Source organism: Megalops cyprinoides, chromosome 3, assembly GCF_013368585.1.
Source record: "Megalops cyprinoides isolate fMegCyp1 chromosome 3, fMegCyp1.pri, whole genome shotgun sequence".
In the NCBI taxonomy this organism is placed as follows: domain Eukaryota; kingdom Metazoa; phylum Chordata; class Actinopteri; order Elopiformes; family Megalopidae; genus Megalops; species Megalops cyprinoides.
Genome location: NC_050585.1, coordinates 33024610 through 33052525, shown reverse-complemented (window position 1 = coordinate 33052525; position 27916 = coordinate 33024610). Strand labels below are relative to the sequence as shown.

At 41.4% G+C, this 27916-nt stretch overlaps 1 protein-coding gene across 4 annotated transcripts; it reads left to right on the top strand.

The window, feature by feature from the left end:
• Positions 1-28: 28 nt before the first annotated feature.
• On the top strand, positions 29-27804 carry LOC118775542 (mucin-5AC-like). Of its 4 annotated transcripts, XM_036525511.1 has the most exons (36): positions 239-297; positions 2381-2461; positions 3948-4051; positions 9746-10324; positions 10856-10879; positions 11967-12746; positions 12861-12917; positions 13437-13484; positions 13923-13996; positions 14127-14245; positions 14596-14647; positions 14768-14805; positions 14915-15045; positions 15623-15740; positions 16143-16219; positions 18071-18118; positions 18228-18295; positions 18570-18625; positions 18934-18976; positions 19126-19151; positions 19517-19644; positions 19736-19856; positions 20430-20854; positions 21225-21447; positions 21891-22047; positions 22413-22580; positions 23099-23221; positions 23334-23379; positions 23543-23646; positions 23852-23976; positions 24176-24447; positions 24665-24764; positions 25220-25503; positions 25943-26044; positions 26237-26389; positions 26890-27804. In XM_036525511.1, the coding sequence occupies exons 3-36, from the start codon at positions 3952-3954 to the stop codon at positions 26991-26993; spliced, it is 5073 nt and encodes a 1690-aa protein (XP_036381404.1). In that variant the 5' UTR covers positions 239-297; positions 2381-2461; positions 3948-3951; the 3' UTR covers positions 26994-27804. The 4 variants fall into 4 exon arrangements, with proteins under 4 accessions (XP_036381402.1, XP_036381403.1, XP_036381404.1 ...); XM_036525509.1 differs by lacking the exon at positions 2381-2461 and having other exon boundaries at positions 29-297; XM_036525512.1 differs by lacking the exons at positions 239-297; positions 2381-2461 and adding an exon at positions 2926-3010.
• Positions 27805-27916: the final 112 nt, after the last annotated feature.

Genomic DNA, 27916 nt, shown 5'->3' with positions numbered 1-27916 from the left:
AAACCTTAGTCATAATAGCATACGAATACGTTACTAATATTCAGAGGAAAATTGCGTGTTTCTTTTTCACGGGCGAAACTTTCTTCATATTCCCAGTGTTAAACATAATTTAAGCTGAATTACGGAAAGAAGGCTGGATTCACCTAGCACATCTTTGAGGTGGTTGTACTTTGGGAGACACTTGCACGGTTGCTGTGCTGATGGGAAACACATGTCATTTGGGCGTAAAAGTTTCTATGTGAATTTCTCAGTGGGATGCGATGGAGCGTGTGCTCTTCCCCGGCGCTTTGTCACCAGGTAAGTACACCTCTTGTACGTTGTTTATGTAAGTCATCTAGTTTGTAAATATGCATCTTTTACAAGTCCAACGTGTAATATCAAAGAAAAGAAACCGGACATTCCAGTCGCCTTTTTGTAACGCTGAACTTCTTGTTGCCGTGGTTATTATTATTAGTATTGTTTAGACAGTCTATGTATTTCTGTCGCTACATTCGGAATATAATTGTAGCATGTAATTGTTCCTGTACTTCCTTTTTAATCATTCTTATCAATGGTGATGGTGAGGGTAATGAATTTGTTTGCGGTGCAATAAAGAAAAAAACATAGGACCAATGTTTCCCAAAACACGAGGATACCTGCATGGTCCTATACTGTTATACAATACCCCGTTCTCATAAAGAATGATCCACGTTGAGCTGCATTTCACCATTAGCAAAGAGAAGCCATTTTATTCTGTTCTAAGATGTGACACAGTGAGAGGAGTCTGTCACCTGTAAGATGTGTGGATGTGTCTCTGTTTGCATGTCCATCAAAAATAGAGGGTTGGGCATGAGTGATAACAGCTGTGTGAGACTGAGGTTGTAGTAGAGCAGGACTGCTTCCGGACATCCATTTTTTATGGAATTACCATCAAACCAGCTGTGAATTGTTCAGATGATGTCAGTGGAGTAGTGCTAGTGCCTACTCTGCAATATGCACCCACTTCACTATGGTGTACTATGTGTGTTGTAGTGCAAAAAACAGCCATTGGTTGCATGTGAGTGTATCAAAGGATTACATTCACAAGTGCAGAGGTTGTCAAGGTACGATAAGCCCAATGTCCAACTCTGTGATTCCAAACAGGAATAAAGAAAAAACACATAAAGGGGGGAAAGCACAAAAGTCTACATCTATATAGCCTACCTGTTTGTCTCATTATATTCATTATTGTCTTTTCTCTAAGGTGTAAGGTGTAAACATATACTTCTGTGGATCAGATTTAAAACAGAACAAACAAAATGGAGGAAGGCTAAAACATAAAACAGAAAAAGTGATGTAGGTTTAAAAAGGAGAACAGACATATGAATAGTCAGTAGATAATGGGAAAAGAAAGCCACAGTCAGCTGTCGCCTTGCTGAAATGTAAATCTCCTGATTTAGATTGGATTCCCACTTGATTCCCACTTCCCAATGTTACTGGTTATGTGGGGCTCAGTTGGCCCATTGCTATTGAAATATATGAAATATTCTGGAAGTAGGTAAGCTATACAAGGATAAGAAATCAGCACTCATTTCACTGTAGCAAAATAGTTTTAAAGATCCTCTGGAATATGCCAGCTGCAGGCCTTTATCATTATTACATTCCAGTATGAAAATCAAGAAGTTGGACACGTCTTGATAGATTTCATGACCAGATTTGCCTTATGTATGGTTTTTAGCCCCTGACAGTTTATTTTGCCTTCAGATTCTTGATGGTGCATCCACTGAGCAAGGCTCCTGTTCACTGCTGTCATTAGATGCCAAGATGACTTTGAACTGCCTAGAGTGGAGCTAGTTGTGGGAAGTGCTGTAACGTTTTGGTTTCAGCCTTTGGTTAATTCATATGGTTCATATTTATTACAGCTTTCCTACTGAATGTGTCCAAATGGGCTATTCTATTCCTGCTCTCTTCTCTCTGTAAAGAGGCACAAGACAAGGTTGTTTTCTTTCCCATTCTTATCTCGCAAACTTCTGGCTCAAGCAGTTAGACAGTTATTAAGTCCCTTAATAATGCCCATTTGCATTGTTGGTCATGCTCTATTGCCACTATTTGATCAATCTGGCTTTTTCTGAATTAATCTGCCTAAGCCTGCTTAGATGCCTCTAAGTCTTATTCACCACCATATTTTATTTCAATTCAAATACAGCCTTTGGACTCCACATATTTACGCATAAAATGTATCCAAACATAAGATCTCCTTGTAAGCAGAATCATTCTGCTGTCCTGTATAACATAAAGAAGAATCCAGCTAATTATTAACGTTTGCACCCCATTTTGTATGGCTGAGTCTCAGTAGTGAAAATAAACATTGTTCCTCCAATTTCTATTTTCTGTGACACCTGTTTAACTGCTACCCTCACAGGTAGTATTTGCAGAAATTTCATCTGGAGTAACAAACAATCCAGAATTCGTCCTGCAACTCTATAGCACCCCATACTATCAGGTGGTCTTGCTTTTATAAATTTTAAATTTTATTTTGGTCCTTTCAGTTGAAGTCATTAAGAACTCAGATTGGCTCTTCCTCTAGGGCTCCCTGCATACCATTAAGGACTTGCCTTTACTTAAATTTAAATACCGAGTATCTGCATTACAGATGGGTCCTACAATTAATAATCCATTGGGAATATGGAAGCAAATAACGAGACATTCTTCTCCTGTCTGGCATAATAATTCATTATAGACAGGTTCTAAACTGTTTATTTTCTCCATTTTGTCTAAGAACAATGTTCGCACATACAAATGACATATTTGATGTGGATGGTCTGCAGTCATTTCAAAATTTGATAGTGTTTTTTCTCTCTTCTGCCTTCATCCTGTTGTCTGTATCTCAGACTGTACTCAGCTTTCTGAGCATACACAGTTTCCTGTAATGACTTCTTACAGAGTCAACCCTCAGTCAAGCTCTTATCCTACTAATACAACCCAAGGCTTTGGCTCTATGACAAACATAACTCAGCTAAAAACCTGTCTCTTGAGGAAATTCTTTTGTCAGGTAGGAAGCGTTGTGTACTTGGGGTTGTTCTAAATTACAAAACTATTTAGGAGAACATTTTCCGTGCCTCCAAAAACCTGGCCTGCCAATTAGTGCATGCAAACTTTCACATGGGTTTTATATACAGTGGACTACTTTGTGTGCTTTTCAGATGAAGTGTAGATTAAAAACAACTGGTAAAATGTTAATAAGCATAAGTTACAATCATTAGGTCTATTTCTTCATATATTCTGTGAATACCCACATAGAGTGAATCTCAGTAAATGTGTTGTGATTCTTTCTGTATTTTTTTTAATTGCCCATATGTCCAGTTGTAATTGCTGGGAGATTTTAATGTTAATTTAAATGAAAGGAAAGGTTGGTTTGAACTTGGTGTCCATTTAAAATATGTGTGGCTACATTGCTTTTTTGGATATTCTGACTTTAAAAAGCTCCACAGCTTAAAGCATACTGTATCATATTAATCAAATGTGAATATTTATTTTATTTTAGTATTGTCATTTGTCTCTGTCCAAATTTGTGCTTTTAATCATGCTGTCATACCCGTGTCCATCTGTCTACAAAAGGTAAAGCTCAACCATGTTCAACCATGTAGCACTAAGATGGGAAATGCAGTCTTGTGTTGGATGAAATGAATTACCTACCCACAGCAAAAGGCTCCGAAATGTTGATATAGCGTGCTATATAAATGCGGTTTCAGGTTAATGTTCTTGTTGTTCTCCAGTTAGAAGGTTGGCTACACATACATACTGTACTTTATGAGCTTGACACAATCAGGATCGCACCCCCACAGCCACACCTGATGACTTTGGAAATTACAACCAGACAGAAATGGCCTGTCAGTCCACGTGTTTCACTTTAATGCTCTTTCTAGTTCATTTAGTCATATGGGGCAACATCCTGTTATGAAAAATCTCTCTTTGGTGTTTTCTTATAGAGTGATGCCCTGCTTAGACCCAGATCTGCAGAGAGCAGCACGCAAGAACCTCAGCTGCTATCTTCTCCTCTCTGTGCTGGTGCTTCTGTGCCATGTGGTCACAGGTAAGAGGAGTGGAGTCAGACTTTGCTTGTTTATCATAGGAAGTGGCCGGATTTTGGTTGCATTTCATAGGCAAGGGTAAGGCTGTGCAGGCGTTCCATTGGAGAAGTCACATTTTGTTAGTGTTTTATAGGATGGAGCCATGTTGTGCTGGTGTTTTGTAGGCTGGAGTCATACCAGGCTATTACATCAAACATGCATCTGTCAGAAGCTTGACTTATGTAATATCTGATAGGCTGAAATCATTCTTTTGGGGGCCACAATCCAGCAGATCTTTCTCAATCCACCAAATTTCCCTGGTTTGCTTCTACCACTTCAAAATCATAGCACTGGATATTTAGGAATGTTGAAAAATGAGGCTGAAAGGTGTTTCAGGACCAGGGATGAGGCGCAAAAGGCATTACATTACATTATTGGCATTTAGCAGACGCTCTTATCCAGAGCAACTGACATCAGTTACAATGTTATCCATTTGTACAGATGGGTACTTACTGAGACAATTGGAGGTTAAGTACTTTGCCCAAGGGTACAACAGCAGTGCCCCAGAGGGGAATCAAACCAGCAACCAAAGGCTGCAGCTGATCCCAGACAGTGATTAGTGGGATCCATGAGGGTTATGTGGGAATGCTGAGGACATAAACATTCATAATATTCATCTGTGACAGACAGATCTATTATGGGTTGTTTTTGTTTTTTTTTTTAATATTATTTTTAGGGCCAATGATGTATGCCTCACTATTTCCTCACTATTTACCAGGGTGAACTGGGTTAATGCTTTTGAGAACAGATCTGTGAATGATGAGGTCTGGGTTGATTTTACACACACACTGGGCTGGTGCCTGACACAATCAGCTCAGTTACTCTTCTGCCCCGTAGTGTCAGAGATTAAACTCTCCTTTCCTTGCTCATTTTCAGATTAATTAGTAACACAGCCATGTCTTACATTTAATCCTTTTTAATTCTTAGATGAATTAGGAACATTGACAAGGTGATAATCCCTTCTTTAATTCTCTTATTAATTAGTGACACTGGCAATTTGGCAGTCTTCTGTTTCCAAATGAGTCACACTACTGATGCGTGCGCCATGTAGGCAGTGAAAAATGATTAAAATAATACCCCACCCCATTCAGACAAAGGAAAATTGAGTTTATGTTTGTTTTATATACACTCTTGGGCAAAAAATGGGCCAAGCCCAAAATGGCAAAGCATTAAGCTTTTAATGGTCTTACTAACAAATAACGTTTCAGGAAATTAGCAAGAATTAAACAAATAGATAAAGTAACTTAGTATGAGATAGCTTTCCCCTGTGATTTGTTTAAATGTTGAAGCCTTGAGGGTAAACTTGCAGACAGCTTTTTACAGAAGGAAGAGTCAATATTGTTCCACCCAGCGTTAATGGCTTCAAACAGTTGATGAGTAGTTGAAAAACATTTCCTGGCTAGTTTGTGTTTAATGTGAGACCAAGTGTTCTCTATAGGGTTCAAATCTGGACTCAAAACATGAGCCTGATGGATTTGTTCTCAAGCCACTTCTTGGTAGTCTTTGCAGTGTGGGCAGGAGCATTATCTTGTTGAAAAAATAAGGTCTGATTGTTTCTCTTTAGAAAACAAGCAAGTCTTTCTCCTGTACTACAAAGCATTAATTGACTTTTCACAGTGAAGCAGCTCACCAGTACCAGCAGCTGAAAAGGTTCCCACACCATTACACTGTGGTAGAGATGCATATAGTGTATTTCTCACCAGGTCTTTGAAGACACCTCTCTAGACATCACCATATAACTCAAACCATGATTCATCACTCCACACAACTCTGCTGAACCATTCTGAATCAAACTTTCCATATTCAGCCAAAAACTTCATTCTGTCTTTGATGTTTTTCTCAGACAGCAATGGCTTTTTAACACATCTTCTAGACACAAAACCTGCAATAGACAACCTTCTGTTAATTGTTTTTCTTGAAAGATTCTTGTTGTCTGAGGTCTTGAATTCTTCTGACAGTTTTTTTTCCTGTCTTTGAGAACTGTAAATTTCAGCAGGTGGTCATCCCTGCATGACATGGCTTTGGGCCTTCCAGAACCTTTCTTTCTGGCAACATCACCTGTTGTTTCAAAGCATTGACCTATTGTCTTAATAGCTGATAGAGAAGTAGGGATTTTCTCTGCCTTTAGGGTCTTGTAAATTTCAGAATAACTACAGTTAGCCTGATGAAGACCAGCTATGTGATTTCTGACAGCAACCCCTGCATGATATTTTGCTTTTTTTGGAGCAGATTTTCCTTGGGACTCACAACCCTGCATATTGTAGATCTTTCTATCACTCCTGGCTCCACTTATGAGCTCATTATCAGGCCTTTGATGGGCTGCGTAAGGTGTGGCAGATCACCAAATAATGACTTATCTTTTCAGAACAAAAACATCCCAGAAGATATTTTTAGAAAATTTTGTACATCCAGACATGTGTTAGTTTGAATTTTATATCAAACATTTTAATCATTATCATTATTTTACCTTGTGTACAAGAACACTATATAAGTGAATTTCCCTGTTTCCAGCTTTTTCCCAAACTATTCACTGCAGCAAAAGTTAACAAGCAAATGGTGGCGCACAAGGTCTCAGGAGTGTATTTGTATAATTCTTGCTAATTTCCTGACCAATGATTTGTTATTAAGACCATTAAAAGCTTAATGTTTTGCGATTTTGAGCTTGGGCCATTTTTTTTTTTTTTGCCCGGGAGTGTATATAGCGTTCATGTGTATGCTGGTATTATTAACAATAAGCTGCATTTCTCAATAGCCTTGTAAAATAAATTTTTAAAATGGACTCATCTGCAAGAAAATGGAACACTATGGCCTGTCCTGGAGTTGTTATATGCCCATTATATCCAGTGTTGTGTGTGTTGCCTGAATCTGGTATGGACATAAATCATTGTGAATCATTGTGTGAACACACTATGAGAGACATTGGAACCGGAGTCAAATTTCTCGTATGTGTAAAACCATATTTGGCCAATAAAGACTGATTCTGATTCGAACATGCAAGAGTTGCAGCTAGAGTTATCATACTGGAATTAGTTTGGTTCTAGACTCTTTGTTCAACTCTAGTGAAAATTTAAACTACTTAGTAAAGAGAACGTAGTTAATCTATGGCAGAAATAGAAGTAACCAGATGCTTTGTGACAGTATGGAATGCCAACATGTCAGTGCACATTCCTGAAGAGTCAAATAAACAAAAGCACATTATTGGAGGTATCAGTCACATGGCTTTCTGTGACTGAAGTTTCCAAATCTGCTATCCTTACCATGCCTGACTTCTGCTCCAGTAATAGAGAACCTTATTCAAAAGAGTCTGCTGAAGCTAGGCACAGTGTTGTGGCTCCCAGCGTAACCAGACCTGAGAATGTCTGACAATAGAAAGGAGGAGAGGGTACAGCAGGTGAAAGCAGGAATACAGCAATGGCCTCTTGTTGTCTCAGAGTGAGAAGACAATGGCAGCCCCTCTGCTTATTGTCTTATTTGTCTCACTGATCTGAGGCCTGTATCACTGTCTGAACTTGCCCTCACCTTCCTCTGTGCCCCTGAGCGATGTGGTCAAATTCTATTGCTACTTATTCACCCTCATCTTAAATTTGATCAGCAAATTGCTCCTTATCTCTGGGTCATGAGATCCACAATGTCTGCAGGGCCGCTCAACCCTAGATCCTGAGAGACTCTAGCCTCATTTCCAGTGACCCATTTAAGTTATAGGGCAGGTATACCTGAGAGGGTAGGAGAGACAGTTGTTTCCACAACACATTTACACAGACCCTGACACTGAGGCCCAGCAGAGGTAGTTGTGGACACAGCCCAAATGTCAGTGCTGACTCGTAGGTAAGTAACACAGTTACATTATCATTAGTAGTTCATGCTAGAAATTAAAATAAGCATTTTACCTCACACTATGCTATGATCTGCATAAACTCTGTATAATTTCCTGCAGTCTTTTCAGGGTCCGTTATGTTTAATATTTGTCATCTAGCAGATGCCCTTATCCAGAGCAGCTTACTGAGGGTAATGCAGGTGTAGGTCTGATGATGGGTTGACGTTAAGGGGGATCCACTCCTCTCACCCCCGGCACCGGTGTTTTGAAACAGATGAAAGTTGTTACTGTTAGAGAATGGAGGAAGATCAGGAGAGGAGAGACACTGGAGAATTTGAGGAAACTTCTGGACCAGCCAGCTGGCAACGTTATCGATCAGTTGCAGAGTTCTTATTGTATGAGCAAAGACTCCAACAAAAAGGGAGTTGCGGAAGTTCAGTGGGTAGAGAACCAGGACCTGGAATAGGCACTGGCTTGAGTAGGTGGTGAAAAAGTAGTGGATTCTTTTGAAATAACACAAGCACAGTCATTGTGATTTCTTCCTTCATCATACGTTTACCTTTTAAGTAATTTTAGTGATTTTCTAGAAACAGCCACAGTTGAGCAGTTGGTCACATGCTATTAGGTGAAATGATCTGTATTGGGTCAAATGAGGATAGCTCACATTCAGTCAATTCCTATTCAGACTATGCAGCTATGTGTTTACTTGTTGAAACAACCATTACTTTCAATGTCATAAATTAGACTGGCTTCATGCATCACGTATTGAGTGAGCGCAAACTTTGTGCTTAGCTCTTACAGACACATCAAGTCTATTTGTCTTTCTTTCTTTGCCTATAAATAGTTTGAAACAAAGGGAAGACTGACCTATACTGTGGTGACAAAGCATTGCAATGTGTTTTTGCTTTCAAATGAACATAACTTTAAATTCTCCCTATAATTTATTTGCATTTATTTCAAATGAAATTATTTATTTGGACTTAAAAATGATTAAAACTAGTTTTTGTCACTAAGAAATTAAATATTGCATTCTGCCATTAAATAATTTTGATTACATATTTTAAGGAATAATATGCCTAGGAATATGATTATGAATACTCTGAGGATGTCCAGGATGCCAATTTCTGCATCTTGTTTTCCTTGCTGTAGTGACAAAGGGCATGGAAGCCACTTTATCTCTGACACCTTCTGAAACTGCTATCAATTTAACTACAATTATTATAATATATATGATATTAATATGACAAGTATTGAGCAAATTATAGCAGCAAAAACAGTGGTATAATATAAGGCTATTGAGATTTAGATATTAATTACACTTTCACAGCATGGTAAATAAAGCTTGTGAATAAGAGAATATGGAATTTTCTCAGAAACATTTCTCGGAAAAAAATCCACCCCAGTATGGGTTGACAAGCATGGGCGGAACCACACTAAGCTTACGCAACATTTGTGACGTACATCAGTAAGACATGTGAGCGGTAACAAAGGTAATGCATGCAGTGTCATTCAACCCTTGGTTCTTGAAGAATTTCATTATAAAATCTACAAAAAGACATATACATTTCAGAGAAAACTGAAAAAAAACAGAAATATCAGTTGTTGGTAAAATGAATTTGTTGTTTATGATGGATAATGCTGTTATGAAAATAATGCTTAGGTTAGTGTATGCCTAAGATATGGAGCTGTGAGGAGTGATATATTAAGCAGTACCCTCTCATCTCCTCTCCTCCCCGGTCCTCCCCTCCCCTCTCCTCTCCTGTTCTCCCTCATCCTCCTCTCCTCTCTCCTCTCCTTTCCTCTCCTCTCCTCCTTTCTTCTTCTTTCATGTGTGTTCTTGCAGTGGAAGCCAGCTTCATGCATGATTCAAAGGCACATTTCCCACGTGGCTGCAGGGACCCCTGGACTCTGGTGGACAGGGTCCGGGTGCCCACTCTGGTCCAGGTGACGGTCTGCATGCACCTGCGAGTGCTGGCCCAAGGGGAGTGGACAGCCTTTACCTACGGCCCTCCTCATGTGGAGCAGTACGACCTGGCCCTGGAGGGTGACAGGAGGACCCTGTACGTGTGGCTGCTGGGTGTGAGGCATCGCTTCCCAGTCCGCCTCCTCCCCCACAGGTGGTACCACGTGTGCCTGAAACGGGACGCGGCCCGCCACAGCGTCGCCCTAGACGTGGACGGCTCCCCCTCCGTGCGCACGGTCACCGGGGAGCCTATCCCGCTAGGCGGGGACCTGCTGTTGGGCTGCAGGGCTCGGCATACCCCCCTCTCGCACCTCGGGGAGGTGGAGCTCTACCTGTTCCGTGTGTGGGATGACATCGGCAACCACGACACCTGCGAGAATGGGACTGTGGTCGGCTGGAGTTCGGAGGAGTGGGACAGAGGCGAGTGGGCACCGGTGCGAGACGACAGGCTGCCGTGCGGTGAGTACATCATGCTCTGCCACTACAGTAACCTGATCTGACTCCCGAATAGCCATGGAGCCTATCTGAGTAAATGAGAACATGTGGCAATCATAGTTACATAGGTTTCTGTACCTGAACCTTTAAATGAACGCATTCATCACATACGGAATGCTCCCATTTTCCACTGGTACAAATCATACAGGAATACACATGGTGCTGTGTGATCTCAACACAGCCTCTCTATCTGCTGGACCTACAGTCAGCAAGTGTCTGCATGAACAAATAACCTGGATCTTAGATGATACCTAACTTATTAATGTCAATAGCATTTTGCATGTATGCCTGTGTGTAAGTGCGTGTGAGTTTATACTAATATGTATGTTCTGGTGTGTGTTTTTTAGTTAATAATCCAAAATCACAACATATCAAAGTAGCTGTCAGATTTGCATGTCATCGGAGATGCTATTACTGTAGACGATGGCTCATAGTATTTGTAGAAAAACTCTCTGAAGTGAGGGCTTAATGTGGGTGTCGCGTTTAATCTTTTAGGCCCAAGGCGGGTGAAGCGTGAAGGTAAGACTGTCAGAGTGTGGGACTGGTGCTTCTCTGTGCTGCTGTCGGTGGGGGGTTTCTGCTGCCACTCTGCCTATTCTTCCTACTCCTTCTCCTGAGATTTGCATCACACAGTGTGCAATCCCTCTGCACATACTCCAAGGAGACATGTCCATTCATCCTCAAAAATGCTTAGGAAATTCTTGGTCTTGCAGACGTACCCAAGGGAGGACATGGCAATAATTAGGATTATGATTATAAGATTTAAAGGTGTCATCCCTTTTAAAGAGGACAATCAAGTCAGTCACTGTCATTCTTTTTCAAGGACAGTATGTGGATTAAAGAGAGGTCCTTGTATGTGGCACTTTCTCAGTATCCTCATATGCTTCCTTCGAAAACAATAACAACAGTCTAGTTTCCAAATTGATCCTGTCTCTTTTACAGATAAGGTAAAAAATACACAAACATGCACGGGAAGGAAAGACAATTACATAAGCACCCCCAAAATATTGATCTATTGAAGTGATAAATGGCCACTGAAAACATACAGGAATGATGAAAAGAAAGTCTTCATCAAAATCTGTTTTTGTGTTTTTTAATAAAAAGGGTGACTGAATCTTTGCGCTATCAAATACACTGCACAGGAGTTTGTTCTAAATTATTCTTGTAAAAAAAAAAAGCTATTTTAAAAAAGAAGATATTTTGAAAATGTTTTGTATATAGTTGACCCCTGATAGTTGCATAAGCTTGGGACTGGTCTCATATGCATATTGGTAAAGTTGGTTGGATTAAAACTGTGCTCTTTTTCACTAATGGGTAAAAAACTGAAGGTGTTTGTTCTTTCTCCTGCTCTGCACTTGCTTGTACTGTGTGTGGATTACTGTGCCCAAATCTCCATCATAAACTCCAAAGGCTTTTCTCCATTTCTTGTTCTGGTCTCAGATGCAGGGAGAGAAAGCTCAGATAATTTCAAAGCAAAGCTGTTCTTTGTTTCAGCATGTTTTGTGTGATCTTACTGTCAGTGGGATGTACAGAAAGTGGGTGTGTCTGGCTCTTTAATGCGCACACTCAGAGTGCTCTGGTGTTGATCTCTGTGCTTTCGTTTCAGCACTACCAGTGGGTCAGGATAGGAGCCTTGTCGTCACATTGCCTCCGCCCACCATATCCCCTCCACCTTTGTCTACTGCTCCGCCACCCTCTGAGACCACTCTACCTCCACCCACTATACCCCTTCCAATTGTAATTCCACCCATTACACTCACACCACCTCCTCCTCTACTCGCCGCAACCCTTCCACTTTCATCCACATCACCCCTTCCACCTTTATCTGCAGCACCTCTAACTTCACTCACAGCATCCTCTTCAACAGCTGTCACCTCAACATCTCCAGAAACCTCTCCAGAGTTTGTCACACCCAGTCCCCTAACTTCAGCTCTGCACACTGCTGCTTCAGTTACACCTTCCACACTGCCTCCATCCACATCCAGTACATCACCTGCAATCACATCCACCATGCTTCCTCAGACCACATCCACCATACTGTCTCCAACCACATCCACCACACTGCTTCCAAACACATCCACCACAATGACTCCAACCACATCCACCACACTGATTCCAAACACATCCACCACACTGCTTCCAGACACTTCCAGTACATTATCTGTAACCACATCCACCATGCCGTCTCCAAATACATCTACCACAATGCCTCCAACCACATCCACCATGCTGTCTCCAAACATTTCCACCACACTGCTTCCAATCACCTCCACAATTATGTCTCCAAACATATCCACCACACTGCTTCCAACCACACCCACCATGCTGTCTCCAACTACATCTGCCACGCTGTCTCCAACTACATCCTTGGAGCTCACAGTCAACAGTAAGCCATGCAATTCTTAAGCATGCTTAGTTTCAAGCATGACTTCATATCAGATGTAACTTTAACAAATTCAACATGAAATGGAAGTAAAATGCCCTCCTTTTTCCATTTTAGTGTCCACTACTGAAACTTACACACTCACCACAACTCCTACCCACAACAACACAACAGGTAGGTACAACAACAGATGTGTATAACACAAGATTAGGACCAGGACTGGATAAGATGATCCTGGATCAGTTGTTGGCCCTGCAGACAGAATTTACACAATTTCTCAGTATGTCACTGATTACATGTCTCAGCTGAATGGTCACATACAGTGATGAGAGCTGAATATATATATATATAATATACTGTATGTAGCTGAAAAGTTCTAGGAGGAATTACATACAGAAAATTTAATGGAATAAGAAGTAGAGGAAATATTAAGAACAGTAAATTTACTTTTCCAAGACAATTTAATCTGATAGATTTAATTGCTTAAAATTACCGTATGGCATCTGAAACTACCAACAACGGTTTTAAAGTCCACGGAGACACACAGAAGGTGGATTCCATACTTGCAGCCCCACTCGTTCACAACTACAGGGCCTCATTCATCTCGCTTAGACTACAGAAATGTCTTGTCCTCCGGAGTTAGCGGTTTCGGCATTGCTTGTCCTCATCCCTGCCTCCGCTTCAATATTTCAGGGCCTCTGGCAATACAGTGCACATTCCCAGAGTTCTGTGCCAACGAAAGTGAGTGAACTTGTTTTGTCTTGTTGTCTTGTCTGGTTTCATGGGAAATTTCTGAAACATGACAATGTAGCACTTTGTTTTTAATCATCCTCACACTTGCTGTTGTACTTTGATCAGGGGAACTGTTGAAGGTTACTTAAATTAGTTAGCCACAGGTGTTCTGGTTGGATGTCACAAGCAAATCTCCATCGACCTTATAAAGGCTACATAATTGGTGATGGACTGATTGTCCAGTAAAATGTTTTCTTTGAATTTGATATTAAACCATAACACTGAACAGTAAACTGAAGTAAACATTAAAATTAATATGGAACTCAAGTTAGATTTATCCTAGCAGGTGAAAGTAGGTAGAGAGTTTTTTTTTTTAACTGAAGTATTTTAAATGCTATGTACTTTTTCTCTCTGAAAGTTCTCTATGTGTGCTTTGTGTGGTTACAGCCGCATTCTACTGGATGGTCCTGGAAATGCAGGCGACTAAAGGCAAGAAGACTGAATCAGACATCTCCAACTGGGTAGGCATGGTCATATGACACAGATCTTTGAGTTTATTAAGGACAGACTCTAACTGTCTTGCTCAGCTCCAATTATGCTTGCATGACCACAGAATGACCAGCTGCGACATCAAATATTACTGTCTTTCAGCTCTCCGGTGTCTTTAACATCTACACCTGTGAGCTGTCCAGTCAAGCAACAACTAACATGGTGGCCAGCACAACCAGCTCTCCACAGAACACCCCCTCTGACAGCACTACCTCTGACAGGTAACCATTTCAGTGTGATCCAGTGGGCTGTGTTATTGTTGGCTGTCCACATACTTTCAGCAGGAGTTACACAATGAGTCTAGAAGGTGTTATTTGATGATGGGTTCAACTTCTGGAAGTGATTCATGCTACGTGCTACTTCTACACTACTCATGTGGCATGAAAGTAAAGAATTAAAGGTCAGATTGCTTACCATTATTTGGATTTTTGGATCATTTATCTAGGCCAAAAAGATCCCCCTTTTAGAGGATAAGGTTTTTGATCTGCGGATATGTTTTTTTGTGCTGGCTTGGCTGTGGTTTGGATTATGTTGTGTGAAAGAGCTAAAAAAACAAGTTTTAATTCCACAGGGGACAGGAAACATGCCCGGGGAAAAATGAAACAGCCGTTCTCCTCTTCCAGGTAAACACTCAGTAACAGACTGTATGCAGGTCTAAAATGCACTCTTTGCTGAATGTATGTGCATTAATTGTATGTGCATGCATCAAGATCATATAGTCCCTTCTCTCTGTTTTTTTTTAGGGAATTGAGGTCCTGTGTGATGACAAAGAGAAAATAAGGTCAGTCTTTGAAATATCAAGCAGATTCAGTGACTTCTGTGGGACTGGTCCAGTAGTGTACAGACTTCCATTTCCAACATGCTTGTCCTAATGCCTGACCCTCCCCCAGGATAACTAACTGCACGGTGCTGCTCCAGCTAAGCCGTCCCACAGACCCCTGTGTGCTATACCAGGCTCTTGTTGATGGCAGTGGGAGCTCCTCCATACAGGCCCGCCTGCTGGGTCAGGTGGAGCAAGTGGGTGAGTGACCACAACCTGCATCAGAGCAAGGGGCAGGTCAGAGCCGGGCGGAATTTCTCTTGTAACAATCACTGTTTATTTACTCAGTGTCCGCAGTGTTATTCCTGTGTGGACTTCTGCTCTTACCTGTTTATCATTGCATCATGATAAACCTATGCGTCATGCTGTGTGTGTGATCTTATTTCCTGAATGCTTAATTATGGAGGGTAGGCTTAATAGGGAGGGTTAAGGCCAAATCCACATGTGTCACCCATTCCTTTCATTATCAGGTCATGGAAAAGATTTCATTCTACAGCATATTCCATTAGAAAAATCAAGTCTTTCAAAGAAAAATATTATAATGTGTATAACATAAGTATAAAGCATAACACTGTATACATTACAATTAGCAGAACAATGAATCTCTAGCTCGGTATTGTGTGTAGTAGTTTTTAGATGTACTGGTAGTATCTGAGGAATAACAGTTGCAGCATATTCTGCACAGCAGCACAGGGAGCACAGGATGTCTAAAAAGTGAACACCTGCCGTGGTGGTATCATAGCAAGTTCGCCAGCATGAGCTGTTTGCCTCTCGACAGCCAAGGGACTGTGTTCCAGTGAAAATGTGCTGGCTCCTGGTGGCAGCTTTGAGAAGTGCTACTCCTCCTCTCCCGTCTCTGATGTCTGTCACTCTGAACACCCTCTGAATGTCACATGGTAAGACCCAGTGGATGATGTGGAGTTGCACATGGTAATTGCTCAAAGAATGCTCAGTTATGTATGACATTAAAGCCAAGCTGCAATGCAGTCCTTCCTTCACTGCAGTGTTAAATTATGTATTTAATTGGTTGAAACAGCTGGCAGTTCATATATCATTCTCTTATACAGCTGAATATTTTACTAAAGCAATTCAAATTAAGCACAAAGATCAGGGGTACAACAGCAAGGTGGCACTAAGAATTCAAACCTGCAGACCTAGTTCTTCAACAACCATCTAACTCTTCTGAAAACCATGAGATGTAATCATTTGGACTGTATTTTTATCTTTCCTCATGGGAAGTATGCACAAGTGTGTGTAATATATATATGTGTGTGTGTGTGTCTTGGTGTGTGTTTCAGTAATAGTTCTGCAGGAAAAGTGGTTGTGCCTGTGGATGTTCAAAAGCCCGTGAAACAAATCTGCTCTCAGAGCAACAGTGAGTAACAACCACAGCTACTGTATCAAACACATACAATACAGAAGTTTCAACCCTTCCTCTGTGGTAGCTGACAACATACAGTGCTGGCCAAAAGTATTGGCACCCCTGCAATTCTGTCAGATAATGCTCAATTTCTCCCAGAAAATGATTGCAATTACAAATGTTTTGGTAGTAATATCTTCATTTATTTTGCTTGCAATGAAAAAACACAAAAGAGAAAGAAAAAAAAGTCAAATCAAGTATCAATTTACACAAAACTCCAAAAATGGGCCGGACAAAAGTATTGGCACCCTTTGAAAAATCATGTGATGCTTCTCTAATTTGTGTAATTAACAGCACCTGTTACTTACCTGTGACACATAACAGGTGGTGGCAATCACTAAATCACACTTGCAGCCAGTTAAAATGGATTAAAGTTGACTCAACCTCTGTCCTGTGTCCTTGTGTGTACCACATTGAGTATGGAGAAAAGAAAGAAGACCAAAGAACTGTCTGAGGACTTGAGAAGCAAAATTGTGAGGAAGCATGGGCAATCTCAAGGCTACAAGTCCATCTCCAAAGACCTGAATGTTCCTGTGTCTACCGTGCGCAGTGTCATCAATAGGTTTAAAGCCCATGGCACTGTGGCTAACCTCCCTAGATGTGGACGGAAAAGAAAAATTGACGAGAGATTTCAACGAAAGATTGTGCGGATGGTGGATAAAGAACCTCGACTAACATCCAGACAAGTTCAAGCTGTCCTGCAGTCCGAGGGTACAACAGTGTCAACCCGTACTATCCGTCGGTGTCTGAATGAAAAGGGACTCTATGGTAGGATACCCAGGAAGACTCCACTTCTGACCCAGAGACATAAAAAAGCCAGGCTGGAGTTTGCTAAAACTTACCTGAGAAAGCCAAAAACATTTTGGAAGAATGTTCTCTGGTCAGATGAGACAAAAGTAGAGCTTTTTGGGAAAAGGCATCAACATAGAGTTTACAGGAAAAAAAACGAGGCCTTCAAAGAAAAGAACACGGTCCCCACAGTCAAACATGGCGGAGGTTCCCTGATGTTTTGGGGTTGCTTTGCTGCCTCTGGCACTGGACTGCTTGACCGTGTGCATGGCATTATGAAGTCTGAAGACTACCAACAAATTTTGCAGCGTAATGTAGGGCCCAGTGTGAGAAAGCTGGGTCTCCCTCAGAGGTCATGGGTCTTCCAGCAGGACAATGACCCAAAGCACACTTCAAAAAGCACTAGAAAATGGTTTGAGGGAAAGCACTGGAGACTTCTAAAGTGGCCAGCAATGAGTCCAGACCTGAATCCCATAGAACACTTGTGGAGAGATCTGAAAATGGCAGTTTGGAGAAGGCACCCTTCAAATCTCAGGGAGCTGGAGCAGTTTGCCAAAGAAGAATGGTCTAAAATTCCAGCAGAGCATTGTAAGAAACTCATTGATGGATACCGGAAGCGGTTGTTCGCAGTTATTTTGTCCAAAGGTTGTGCTACCAAGTATTAGGCTGAGGGTGCCAATACTTTTGTCCGGTCCATTTTTGGAGTTTTGTGTAAAATGATAATTGATTTAATTGTTTTTTCATTGCAAGCAAAATAAATGAAGATATTACTACCAAAACATTTGTAATTGCAATCATTTTCTGGGAGAAATTGAGCATTATCTGACAGAATTGCAGGGGTGCCAATACTTTTGGCCAGCACTGTATACTGTAACAATTATATACATTCAGCCATTACACTGTGAGTAATGACCACAGCTATTGCAGCGGTAACATGCATGCAGCTATTCAGCTTTGTATTCTGATGATTGAAATGAATGAATGAATGAAAATGCTTGCTGCTTGTCTGGGTTTCAGTAATTGAGACGTTTAACTGCAGCTGTTCTACATTCTGTAATGACACAGGTAAGCACCTCAGTAATAAGCACAATCAGTGTAGTCAACAAATACGGCAAATACAACACTGCTTATCACTCTAGAAAGTAATAGCTTCCTCCTTCTCTCCCTCTCTCAGCTGCATACTACACTTTAAGCGTTCTGATCGTTGCTGGCCGGATCACATTTGAAGATGTTCAGTCTTTGGTGAGTTGTGGCCATTAATGAGTACATTTCATAAACGTAGTCTGGCAGTTACAATTTGTTACAGGGTGCTTTGTTGACACTCTAATACTAATTTATGGATGGCAGTGACAGGACAAAATCTAGCTGTAAAACCTAATCCTATCGATCATCAATTTGAAAAGCCATCTCTAGCACACGTGTGTGAGTGTGTACCAGTGTGTGTGTGTGTGTGTGTGTATTTTATAAAGATAGTGAGGAGGGAGTGATTTTGTTGACCTCTCTCCTTATGCCTCAGGTCAACCAGCTGGGTTCAGTTCCACCAGCCTGCAACAGTTCTTCAACAACCTCAGAGTATGTGCTGCTCCATTTCAATGCATCCTCTTAGCTCACTGTTGATAATCTGTACACGCAACATATCTTCAATTGCGCCAGCATTATAAACATACATATCTGTAAGCAAGCCCACATCGGTCACATACAAACACTGTCTATGATTGAATCAGCTTCAAACACATCTGTAGACAAATGCATCTGTAAGCCAATACCATCCATGCACATGACTTATCTACAGTCAACACACCATGCTCTTTCACTATGTATTTTCCCAGTGTTTCTATGACCATTTCTTGAAAATCATTAATTATGTTCTCTTTTTACAGCTCACTTTGCTCAATGGCTTCCACAGTTTCAGGAGTTTTTCAGGTATTTCTATTCTTAATGTGTTCGTAGCACTCTAGCTATAAAGCACTATTGTTCAATTCCATTCAAAAAATATATGCAATATTTCATTCCCATATGGGATGAGTGAGGACCAATGAGATAAAGCCTGTGTTTTTTTTTCCTTTCTCTAGGAAGCTTACCCGAAATGTTCAGCAATGTAAGTCTCTCTCATTTGGGTCAGACAGTAAGAAAACACCATGTCTCACATTTCCTGATAAGAAGATCCCTGTGAGCCAAACTTTTTGTGAGAAACTGTGTAGTGATATACCATTGTTTTAAGTACAGACATGACTGTAAATGAATCACTGAACAGAGAGCTGGGGTCTCTCAGCCTTAGTGATATCCCTTGTGGAGCAGAGCCGCTACTTCAAAAGTCACTGAACTTGCTGTCAGCACAGAGGCGCATGTCAGATATAACTTCTGACCAATGCTCATTTTCTCTTTCTACCCTTACCCCTCCTATTCCACTCCCCCTTCTTCACATCCTCCCCCTCTCTCTGCCACACCTCTGCCCTCTCCCAGGTTTGAAGTCTGTACTGTAATCCTGAAGCTGGCTAGACCTCTGGACACCTGTATGATCAGAGACGTCCTGGTGCCGCTGTTTCAAACCATGCCGGGCATCATCTATGACTCCACCCTCACACGACTGGGTGAGTGTGTGTAGGGTCATGCTCAGTGCAGGGGAGTGTCTGCTCTGTTCTCTCCGTGATACTGATGCCATGTGTACTCTGTCCTTGTCAGCAATCTGTGATTGGCCGTCAGGATCCACTGTCAATATGTCAAAGATCAGCTTCCCTTTGATCAGCACCGACCTCAGCGTCTCCCAGATCTGTGACCTCCACAGTTCATCACTCCTCACCTGGTCAGTACAGGCCTATTCATAAGGCCTCTGGGGTTATGTTACTGTTTGCTGTAATCAAATTTATTCAAAGTGATATAGAGGTTATTGATTATCGATTATAACATTGAAGATTAAAAAATGTGCTTGAGATGTGTCTAATGTAGAATGTTATCCTTTGGGACTATGATAGGATTCAAGGTGTCTTTTAAACATTTAAACACTTATTGTTAAGTTGGGCACAAGGGTTTTTATCAGAACCTGGAAGTCATTTTACAAAGGAATTAATGGCAACCCACAGTGACTCCAGGTATAGTGAGTGAAAGTGAAAGAGAGCAAGTGAGTGGCATACATTGACAGGTGCAAAAACCACCGAAGTTTGAATATTTCCCCCATCTTCAAACGTAACTACCCAAATGGCATGTCAATAGAAAAATATTGGTTTCAATGGAGTCTGTCTTTATAAAATATGAATATATAGGATATGAAAGTTGTAAAGGATGAATGTGTGTTTAATTAGGATATTTCTTGAGAGTGTATAATGAGGATGCTTTGTTCTAGGATGTAACCAGGATGTTTTTGTTTTTTTTTCTTTAGCAATATGGGTGAAACTGTGGGTGTGTCCCTCAGTGAAATGTGTATGCCAGGCCCCATCCCTCCCCCATTTACAGCCGCACCCCCCAATACTACCTACAGCCTCTCCCCAACACCACCCATTGATACCATGGCCAACACATCCACAACTTTCTTGCCACCCAACATCACAATACAGCACAACATGACAACAGGCTCTCTGAAGAACACTACAACCCTAACATCCAGCACATCAAACATTACAGAGGGGGTAACAATGACATCACCGAAGACGCCCACCAACGTAACTAAAACTGCATCCACCACAACCCTGTCTACTCCAACCAACTCCACAACTACTGCAGAAAGCTCAGCAAGTCCCATTATAACGCCAGGGAAGCCAATGACCATTGCTCCTGCCAGCACCACAAACCCAGCTGCTACCACAGGTAACTATCTTAACCTTGGTAGAGTCACCATGTATCTTATTAGGATCAACAATGCTAAAAACACATTGCAGAAAGATATGCTCTGTTGACTAATGATGTGAAGATAAGAATATGGATAAAAGTGTCTGCTAAATAAATAAATGTGAATGTAAGAAGGTGAAGTATAAACATGAAATGACCATCAACTGTTCAACTGCATCCCTCTCTGTGCTTAAGAGTATTAGTATTTGAATTTAGATTGAACCTGTGACTCATGAGTTTTGATGTTGTAGACCTTGAGGTCTAGATGTTCTGAGCCCCACATTACTCATTTGGCCCAGTTCCTCTCCCCAGTGTGATGGTCTGGTGTTCCCACCCTCCTCTTCTGCAGTGTCCATGACGACAAAGAGCCTGGAGACAGAGGCAGAGGGACTACTGAACCTCACAAAGGACGTGTCCTCTCTCAACTCCTCCCAGGTGGCACAGCTGGTGTCCCAGCTGGAGAACCTGCTCTCTGGACCCAATGTGAGCCTGAACCTGGGACGCACCGTGATCACCATCGTCAGCAACTTGCTGAATGCCTCTGTTGACACACTGGCCTCCTCCTCCAACAGGTGAGCCTACATTTTACTGCAGTTTGTCCTGCAGGCCACTGCTCACCTGTAATCATTCAATGTGTTGGTCAACAAACGTGTCTCCCAGCAGTTTTCTAGGTATTTACAATAAGGTCTGTTTTTAGTTTCCTTGGTTCAGTTCTCTTCAGGGCAGACAGGTGTCAGAACTGTAAAGAAAGAGAGATTGGGAGACATTTTGTGGAGAAAATAAAATTTTAGACATGACGTGAAATGAACTGGGTACTTTATTGTGTTATTTTCAGTGTTCTTTGTTATTGGATCATAAGTGCATAAATCAAGGTATCAGTTCAGACTAAACATAATTCAAACGTTCATTTTGATCAGTATCATAAGATTATATACACCTCCTTTAATAAAGCATGTGGTCTTCACTGATGTAATGCTTTAGTATGTATTAACCAAAACCAATTGATCCCTGTCAGGATAATAGGAGTGGTGGATACAGTGGGACTGAAACTGGTTGTGCAGGGTACGACAGAGACCATCTTATCTGACTCCGTTGCTCTGGCAGTGAAGAAGGTGGACAGTGCTAACTTTCAGGAGACGTCCTTCTCTATCACAGACCCTTCCAACGTGCAGGTACGAAGGCACCAACACACACAAATGCCTCCCCCACTCCTAGAGTCTAATCACAAGGACCTCTCCCCTCCCCAACAGGCGTACCCCTAAATGAATATTATGTGGCAATTTGCTAGAGACACTGTGTTTCAGAATGTTACTTTCAACTTCAGATGCCTTATGTTTTATGCATTTGCTTAAGTGTGTGAAACCTGTACTGTCATGTTTAACTTCTGTGCAGGTGTGTTCGGTGTGTGCGTTACCACAGTAATTTTTCTGGTGTGTTTGGTGCACGCACAGATTTGTTTTATGCATCTATTGGTGCTTTTTGTTTGTGCACTGCTAATGGCTTTTACATGCACTGATGTGTCTTCCTCATTGTACAGATCAGCGGTAACCTCAAAGGTCAAACCAATACAAGGAATATAGTTCCCAGCTCCCCTCAGGGCTCCATCACGCTGCCTGCCTCCCTGACTGACAACCTGAGCCCTGAGCAGCAGCTGCTGGCTTCCAGGGTCCAATTCAACTTCTACCAGAAGAGCACGGTGTTCCAGGTTGCCTCCCCTTTTCCCCACCGTCTTTCTATCTCTTTTTTCTCTTTATGCCTCTGCTGCTCTTTATTGAAAATGTCCTTGTAGGCCCGATTACTCTCTGAGGCTGGGTTAAACCCTGTCCTGGATGGCCACAGTTACTGCAGGCTTTCATTGCAGGCAGACTCTCAAAATCTGATACAACTGATAGTTTAGCTTACCTCCCAAATGCTGAATGTTAGGTCTGGTTTACATTTACATATTTGTTTAAAACTTCCATTGATGTCTCTCCTCTTCTCTCTCTGTGGCGTATATGAACAACCATATACCACATGGAACCTGCACCCAAACTCAAGCAGTTAATTTAGTAATTCAGGCACATGTTAAACATTACCAGTGTGTAATTTTGATTTAGTCAAAAGTTCAAGATTTAAATGAACCAGCTTTGAAAAATGAAAGTATTTCACATTTCCAGAGAGGACAAAATTCTGATAAGTTATGCCCTAACTCTTCACCCCCCCTTCATCTTTTTTCGTGTCTAGGACAGAGCCCTTGGAAAGAAAAGGCTGAACAGTGCTATCCTAGGAACAAGTGTGGCCAACCTATCCATCAGCAACCTGAGGCACAATGTGGTCTTCACCCTGAGGAACAATGAACCCATCCCAGTGAGTTAGACAGACAGATCTCTTCAACTTCATCTGTTGTCAGCAGGTTGGGTTTATGACTGAAATTGTTCCCCCTTTTGTCTCTCTATCTCAATATTTTCATGTCCCATAGGCCAACTTTGTAGCCTCTTGTGTGTTCTGGGACTTCCGCAGGAATGGTGAGTATTACCGTTACCTCTGTTTTTGGTCTATTTTGACAAGCTGAGGCAGCTTCAACAGATTGACTTATAATTTAATTTGTCTGGATGGTTTTAGTATGATGGGTTTGGAGAGGTTTTGCCTTGTTTGTTGGGTTTCATTTTGATGGACATTGTTCGGCAGGTGGATCAGGGGGCTGGAACCCAAGTGGTTGCTTTGTTCAAAACTCAACAGATGAAGAGACGATCTGCAGTTGTAACCATCTCACCAGCTTTGCAGTGCTTCTGGTAAGTGAGCTCAACCAAAATGAATTGAATTTCAAACCTACTGTGATTGCATCACCATCTTCAACAGACACAGTGCCTTGGAGCCACAAAGAGATTCTTTTTCTTCTCTTGTATTACCATGTTCTTCAAACATGCAGTGGTTGGTTTTCATGGCTGTCGTAAATCATAACTGACTGGTAAATATGTTTCTCTTCTTCCTTTGCAGGACATTTCCAGAGAGGGCATAACTAACCGTATACAGTCAATCATCCTCACCTACATCACCTACATTGGGTGTGGGATTTCCGCCATCTTCCTCTCCATTACTCTGCTCACATACCTGGCCTTTGGGTTAGTTGTTTGACCTTCACTCTTTTGATTCGCCTTGTTCTTACTATACCTGTAGCGCTTACAAAAAGCCATAAACGTGTCAGAACTCAAAAAGGTACAGCCAATGTTATATTTGGAAATCAATAATAAATCTGCATTGTAAATTGAGTCATATATTCATGCATATGGAGAAAACCTCACATTTTACTCCTTCTTGTAGAAAACTGAGGAAGGACATCCCATCCAAGATTCTGATCCAGCTGTGCACAGCCCTGCTACTACTCAACTTAGTCTTCCTGCTGGACTCATGGCTGGCACTGTACCCAAACTCTGTGGGCCTCTGCATCTCCACTGCCTTCTTCCTGCACTACTTCCTTCTCGTATCTTTCACCTGGATGGGCCTGGAGGCCCTCCACATGTACCTGGCACTTGTCAAGGTCTTCAACACCTATGTGTCTAAATACATGCTCAAGTTCTCCCTTGCTGGCTGGGGTAAGTCATCAATCAGTCCTACAGAAGGACTGCAGTGAGTAACCCTGATCTGTTTCACAGCAGTTTAAGTGTACATACAGTAGTTTCCATTGCCCTTTGAAAAAATTAAACCTAGATAATTTATTGTACTGGATTTATATAGGATGCATGTGTGGTATTTATTAAAGCTAATTTGTTTTTAATCCAAGGGTTTTAATTTCTTGGTGTTTTATTCCAGGTGTCCCACTTATTGTGGTCATCATTGTCATTGCAATTGACAAAAACAACTATGGCCTTATTTCCTATGGAAAGTTTAATGATGGTTCCACAGATGATTTGTGAGTCAACATTCACATTCTTATCAAATACCAGTATGGCAAGATGTTCTGATAAATGTCTCAGGCATAGCAGATGTTTTTCTTAAAAGGCCAGTAATGTAGACAGAGAACAAAAGACACAGACAGACATTACACTGAAAGACTGTTACTCACACAGACAGAGATAAAACCCACAAAATTGTTAGTGGCCACCTAAATGCATTAATGAACAGAAGTATTAAGGATAAGTCTTGTTCCTGATGATCCCCAGACCAGCAGATTTTTAACTGATTGACAGCTGGAACAGTAGGTTAACCAATACCTCATGCAGTCAGCAACTTTTATGAACTGTTGAACTTTAGGTGAGATTTAGCAGGGTATGGCACCCCACTTATACAGGAGAATGTGGTTCTACGTTTTATGCATATAGCCGCATGTGAACTCAGTGAAGTTTAACCTTTCCCCACCTTCCTCAGCTGCTGGCTCAAGAATGATGTGGCATTCTACGTGGCTGTGGTGGCCTACTTCTGCGTGATCTTCGTGGTGAACCTTAGCATGTTTATAGTGGTGATGGTGCAGCTGTACCGGATCAAGCAGCAGAACCCCCACAATGTCCAACAGCGCAGTGGGCTGCAGGATCTGCGCAGCGTAGCTGGACTCACTGTCCTCTTGGGACTGACCTGGGGCTTTGCTTTCTTTGCCTGGGGGCCTGTCAATCTGCCCTTCATGTACCTGTTTGCCATCTTCAACTCCCTACAGGGTGAGATATTCACATCAATCATCCCCACTGAATATACTAAACTCATTTAATTAGCTCCATGAGTAACTTACTGGCCTTGAAAAGCCTTGCTGTGCCTTCTTGATATCCCCCATTCCCCAGATTTTATCTTATTTTCTGTCTAATTTTGGATCAAGCAGAACTCCCAGTGATGTCTATACACACTAATGCACATGCATGAATCTGAATAATAGTATTGGCCACCTCTCACAGTAAATGATTCTAAGGTAATACTGATCGTGACTGTCTCTATAGTAAATCATTCTGAGGGAACACTTATGCTGATCATCTCTTATAGTAAATTATTGAGAATACCGACCCTCATTGTCTCTCACAGTAAATGATTGAGGAAATACTGACTGTGACTGTCTCTTACAGTAACTGATTCTTATGCAATACTGACACAGCTTGTCTCTCACAGGATTTTTCATCTTCATCTTCCACTGTGCCATCAAGGAAAATGTGCGGAAGCAGTGGAGGACCTACCTGTGCTGTGGGAAATTGCGGCTACCTGAAAATACAGGTTTGGCCTCTGACATCTTCTGTCTCCTGCACAACCCCCAGTGAGAGACCAGTCTCTGTGACTGAGAAGAACTAACTTTATATTCCCACAACCAACTTGCTGCTAAGATAAAGCTATCATGTTTCTGACAGGTGCAAGAGAAACAGAATTCTCAGATCCCCACTAATGTTTCTGTCTTAATTATCATTTCAGAATGGAGCCGAACTGCTACCCAAAACAGAACCAAGAAGCTGTCTGCAATCAGGGCAACCTCCTTTGGCTCCTCCAACTCTGTGCAATCCAGCAACACCTCCAGCACCTCTTCCTTCTTGCCCAGTGACAGCACTGAGAGGCCTAATGGCATCGGTGGGTACTGGGGAACCTGTTGCAAAATTGGTTACTCTTATTCATTCTCTCACTCCTCTGTGCCTCACCCCTACTGGCCCTAAATTATTTTATCTTATATGTATTAAACAAATATGTCCATCCTGCGTTCTTGACTAGAGATGAGCATTAATTAGCAAGCAGATTCTAATGAAAGTGAACTATCTCTTACCCGGCGGAAGGCTTTTCTTACCTTTGAGGACTTCATGATAAAAAAATATTTCCTGAAAGTCCCCACCTACCCGAATCTTGCTTCACCACTGGCAATTCCACTTGTGGAAGGTTACAGGGTCACATTGTTGTAATTGAAGTCATTGTTTAGCATAGTGGATAACCAAACGTTGTACTTGGTGCTTATTACTTGCTAATTGAAAGATAACTTTAAATATGGAAGGACTCTGGCTGTGAAGGACTGGAATTGTCCATCTCTGGTATACCTGGTTTAAGTTAAATGGGATGTAACCCAGTGTCTCCCCCTGTAGGTGGCCGGCATGAAGACGGGCAGATAACTTCTCTGGACGAGCCCAATGGAGATGTAGTTATGAATGAGATCAACAGCCGGTACAGAACACAGAGAGGGCAGTGAGGGCATGCTTCCCTAGTGTAGGCCTAAAGATATGCCTTAATCGGTGGCACAGTATGTATACATTAGATTCTATACTCAGTTCATTCAAAGATGTAATGTATATGTGATATAGTGTATATATAGACAGGATGTGCATTATTGTTGGTGCTGTGCATTATTGTTGAAACAACTGTTTGTGATCATGGTCTCATTAGAACAAAGTGGTTTTAACACATGAAACATGCAGAACTTTGCAGAATTATGCTTTTCCTGGGGGTAAAAGTGATTAATAGCTGCTTTCTACAATACCTCAGTTTTCACAGACAAGTGATGAAATCATGCAACATTTTTTCATTGTATGTATCACGTTAATCACTGGAGTTACAAGTCACACATCAAATGTGTCTCAGCAGCCACAATAGTTTGAACGTGAACAGACTGGAAACACTGATGCTTCAGTATCTTCAGTATACACACACACACACACACACACACACACACGGACATTCCCATCAGAATAGACAATACAGTACATTTCTCAATATCCACTGCTTAAATGATGCTAAATGACACATTATATATTCATATATAGTTAGTAAACATGTTTATGTATACGTCTACATATTTAAAATGTAGATTTATTTTCCCAGCTTCATCCCAAATGTGTAATTATTTGCATTTCATTTCCTTTTTGTTTCCCCCCCTCTTCCCCCTCTTTCCCCCACCTTTACAAGTCCTGCATTGACTTAAATTATGAGACGAGTGTATGTCATATGTGTTTATTATGTTTATATAGTCATCCTACAATAATGTATGTACAGTTTAAAGTTATTTAAACCATCAGACTAAAGAATTGTAATTAAATGAGTTTTGTTTTCAGCTTCAACTTCAGCTGTTAAGATCTGTGTTTGTTTTCAGGTCATGTGCCACAGAAATCATATTCA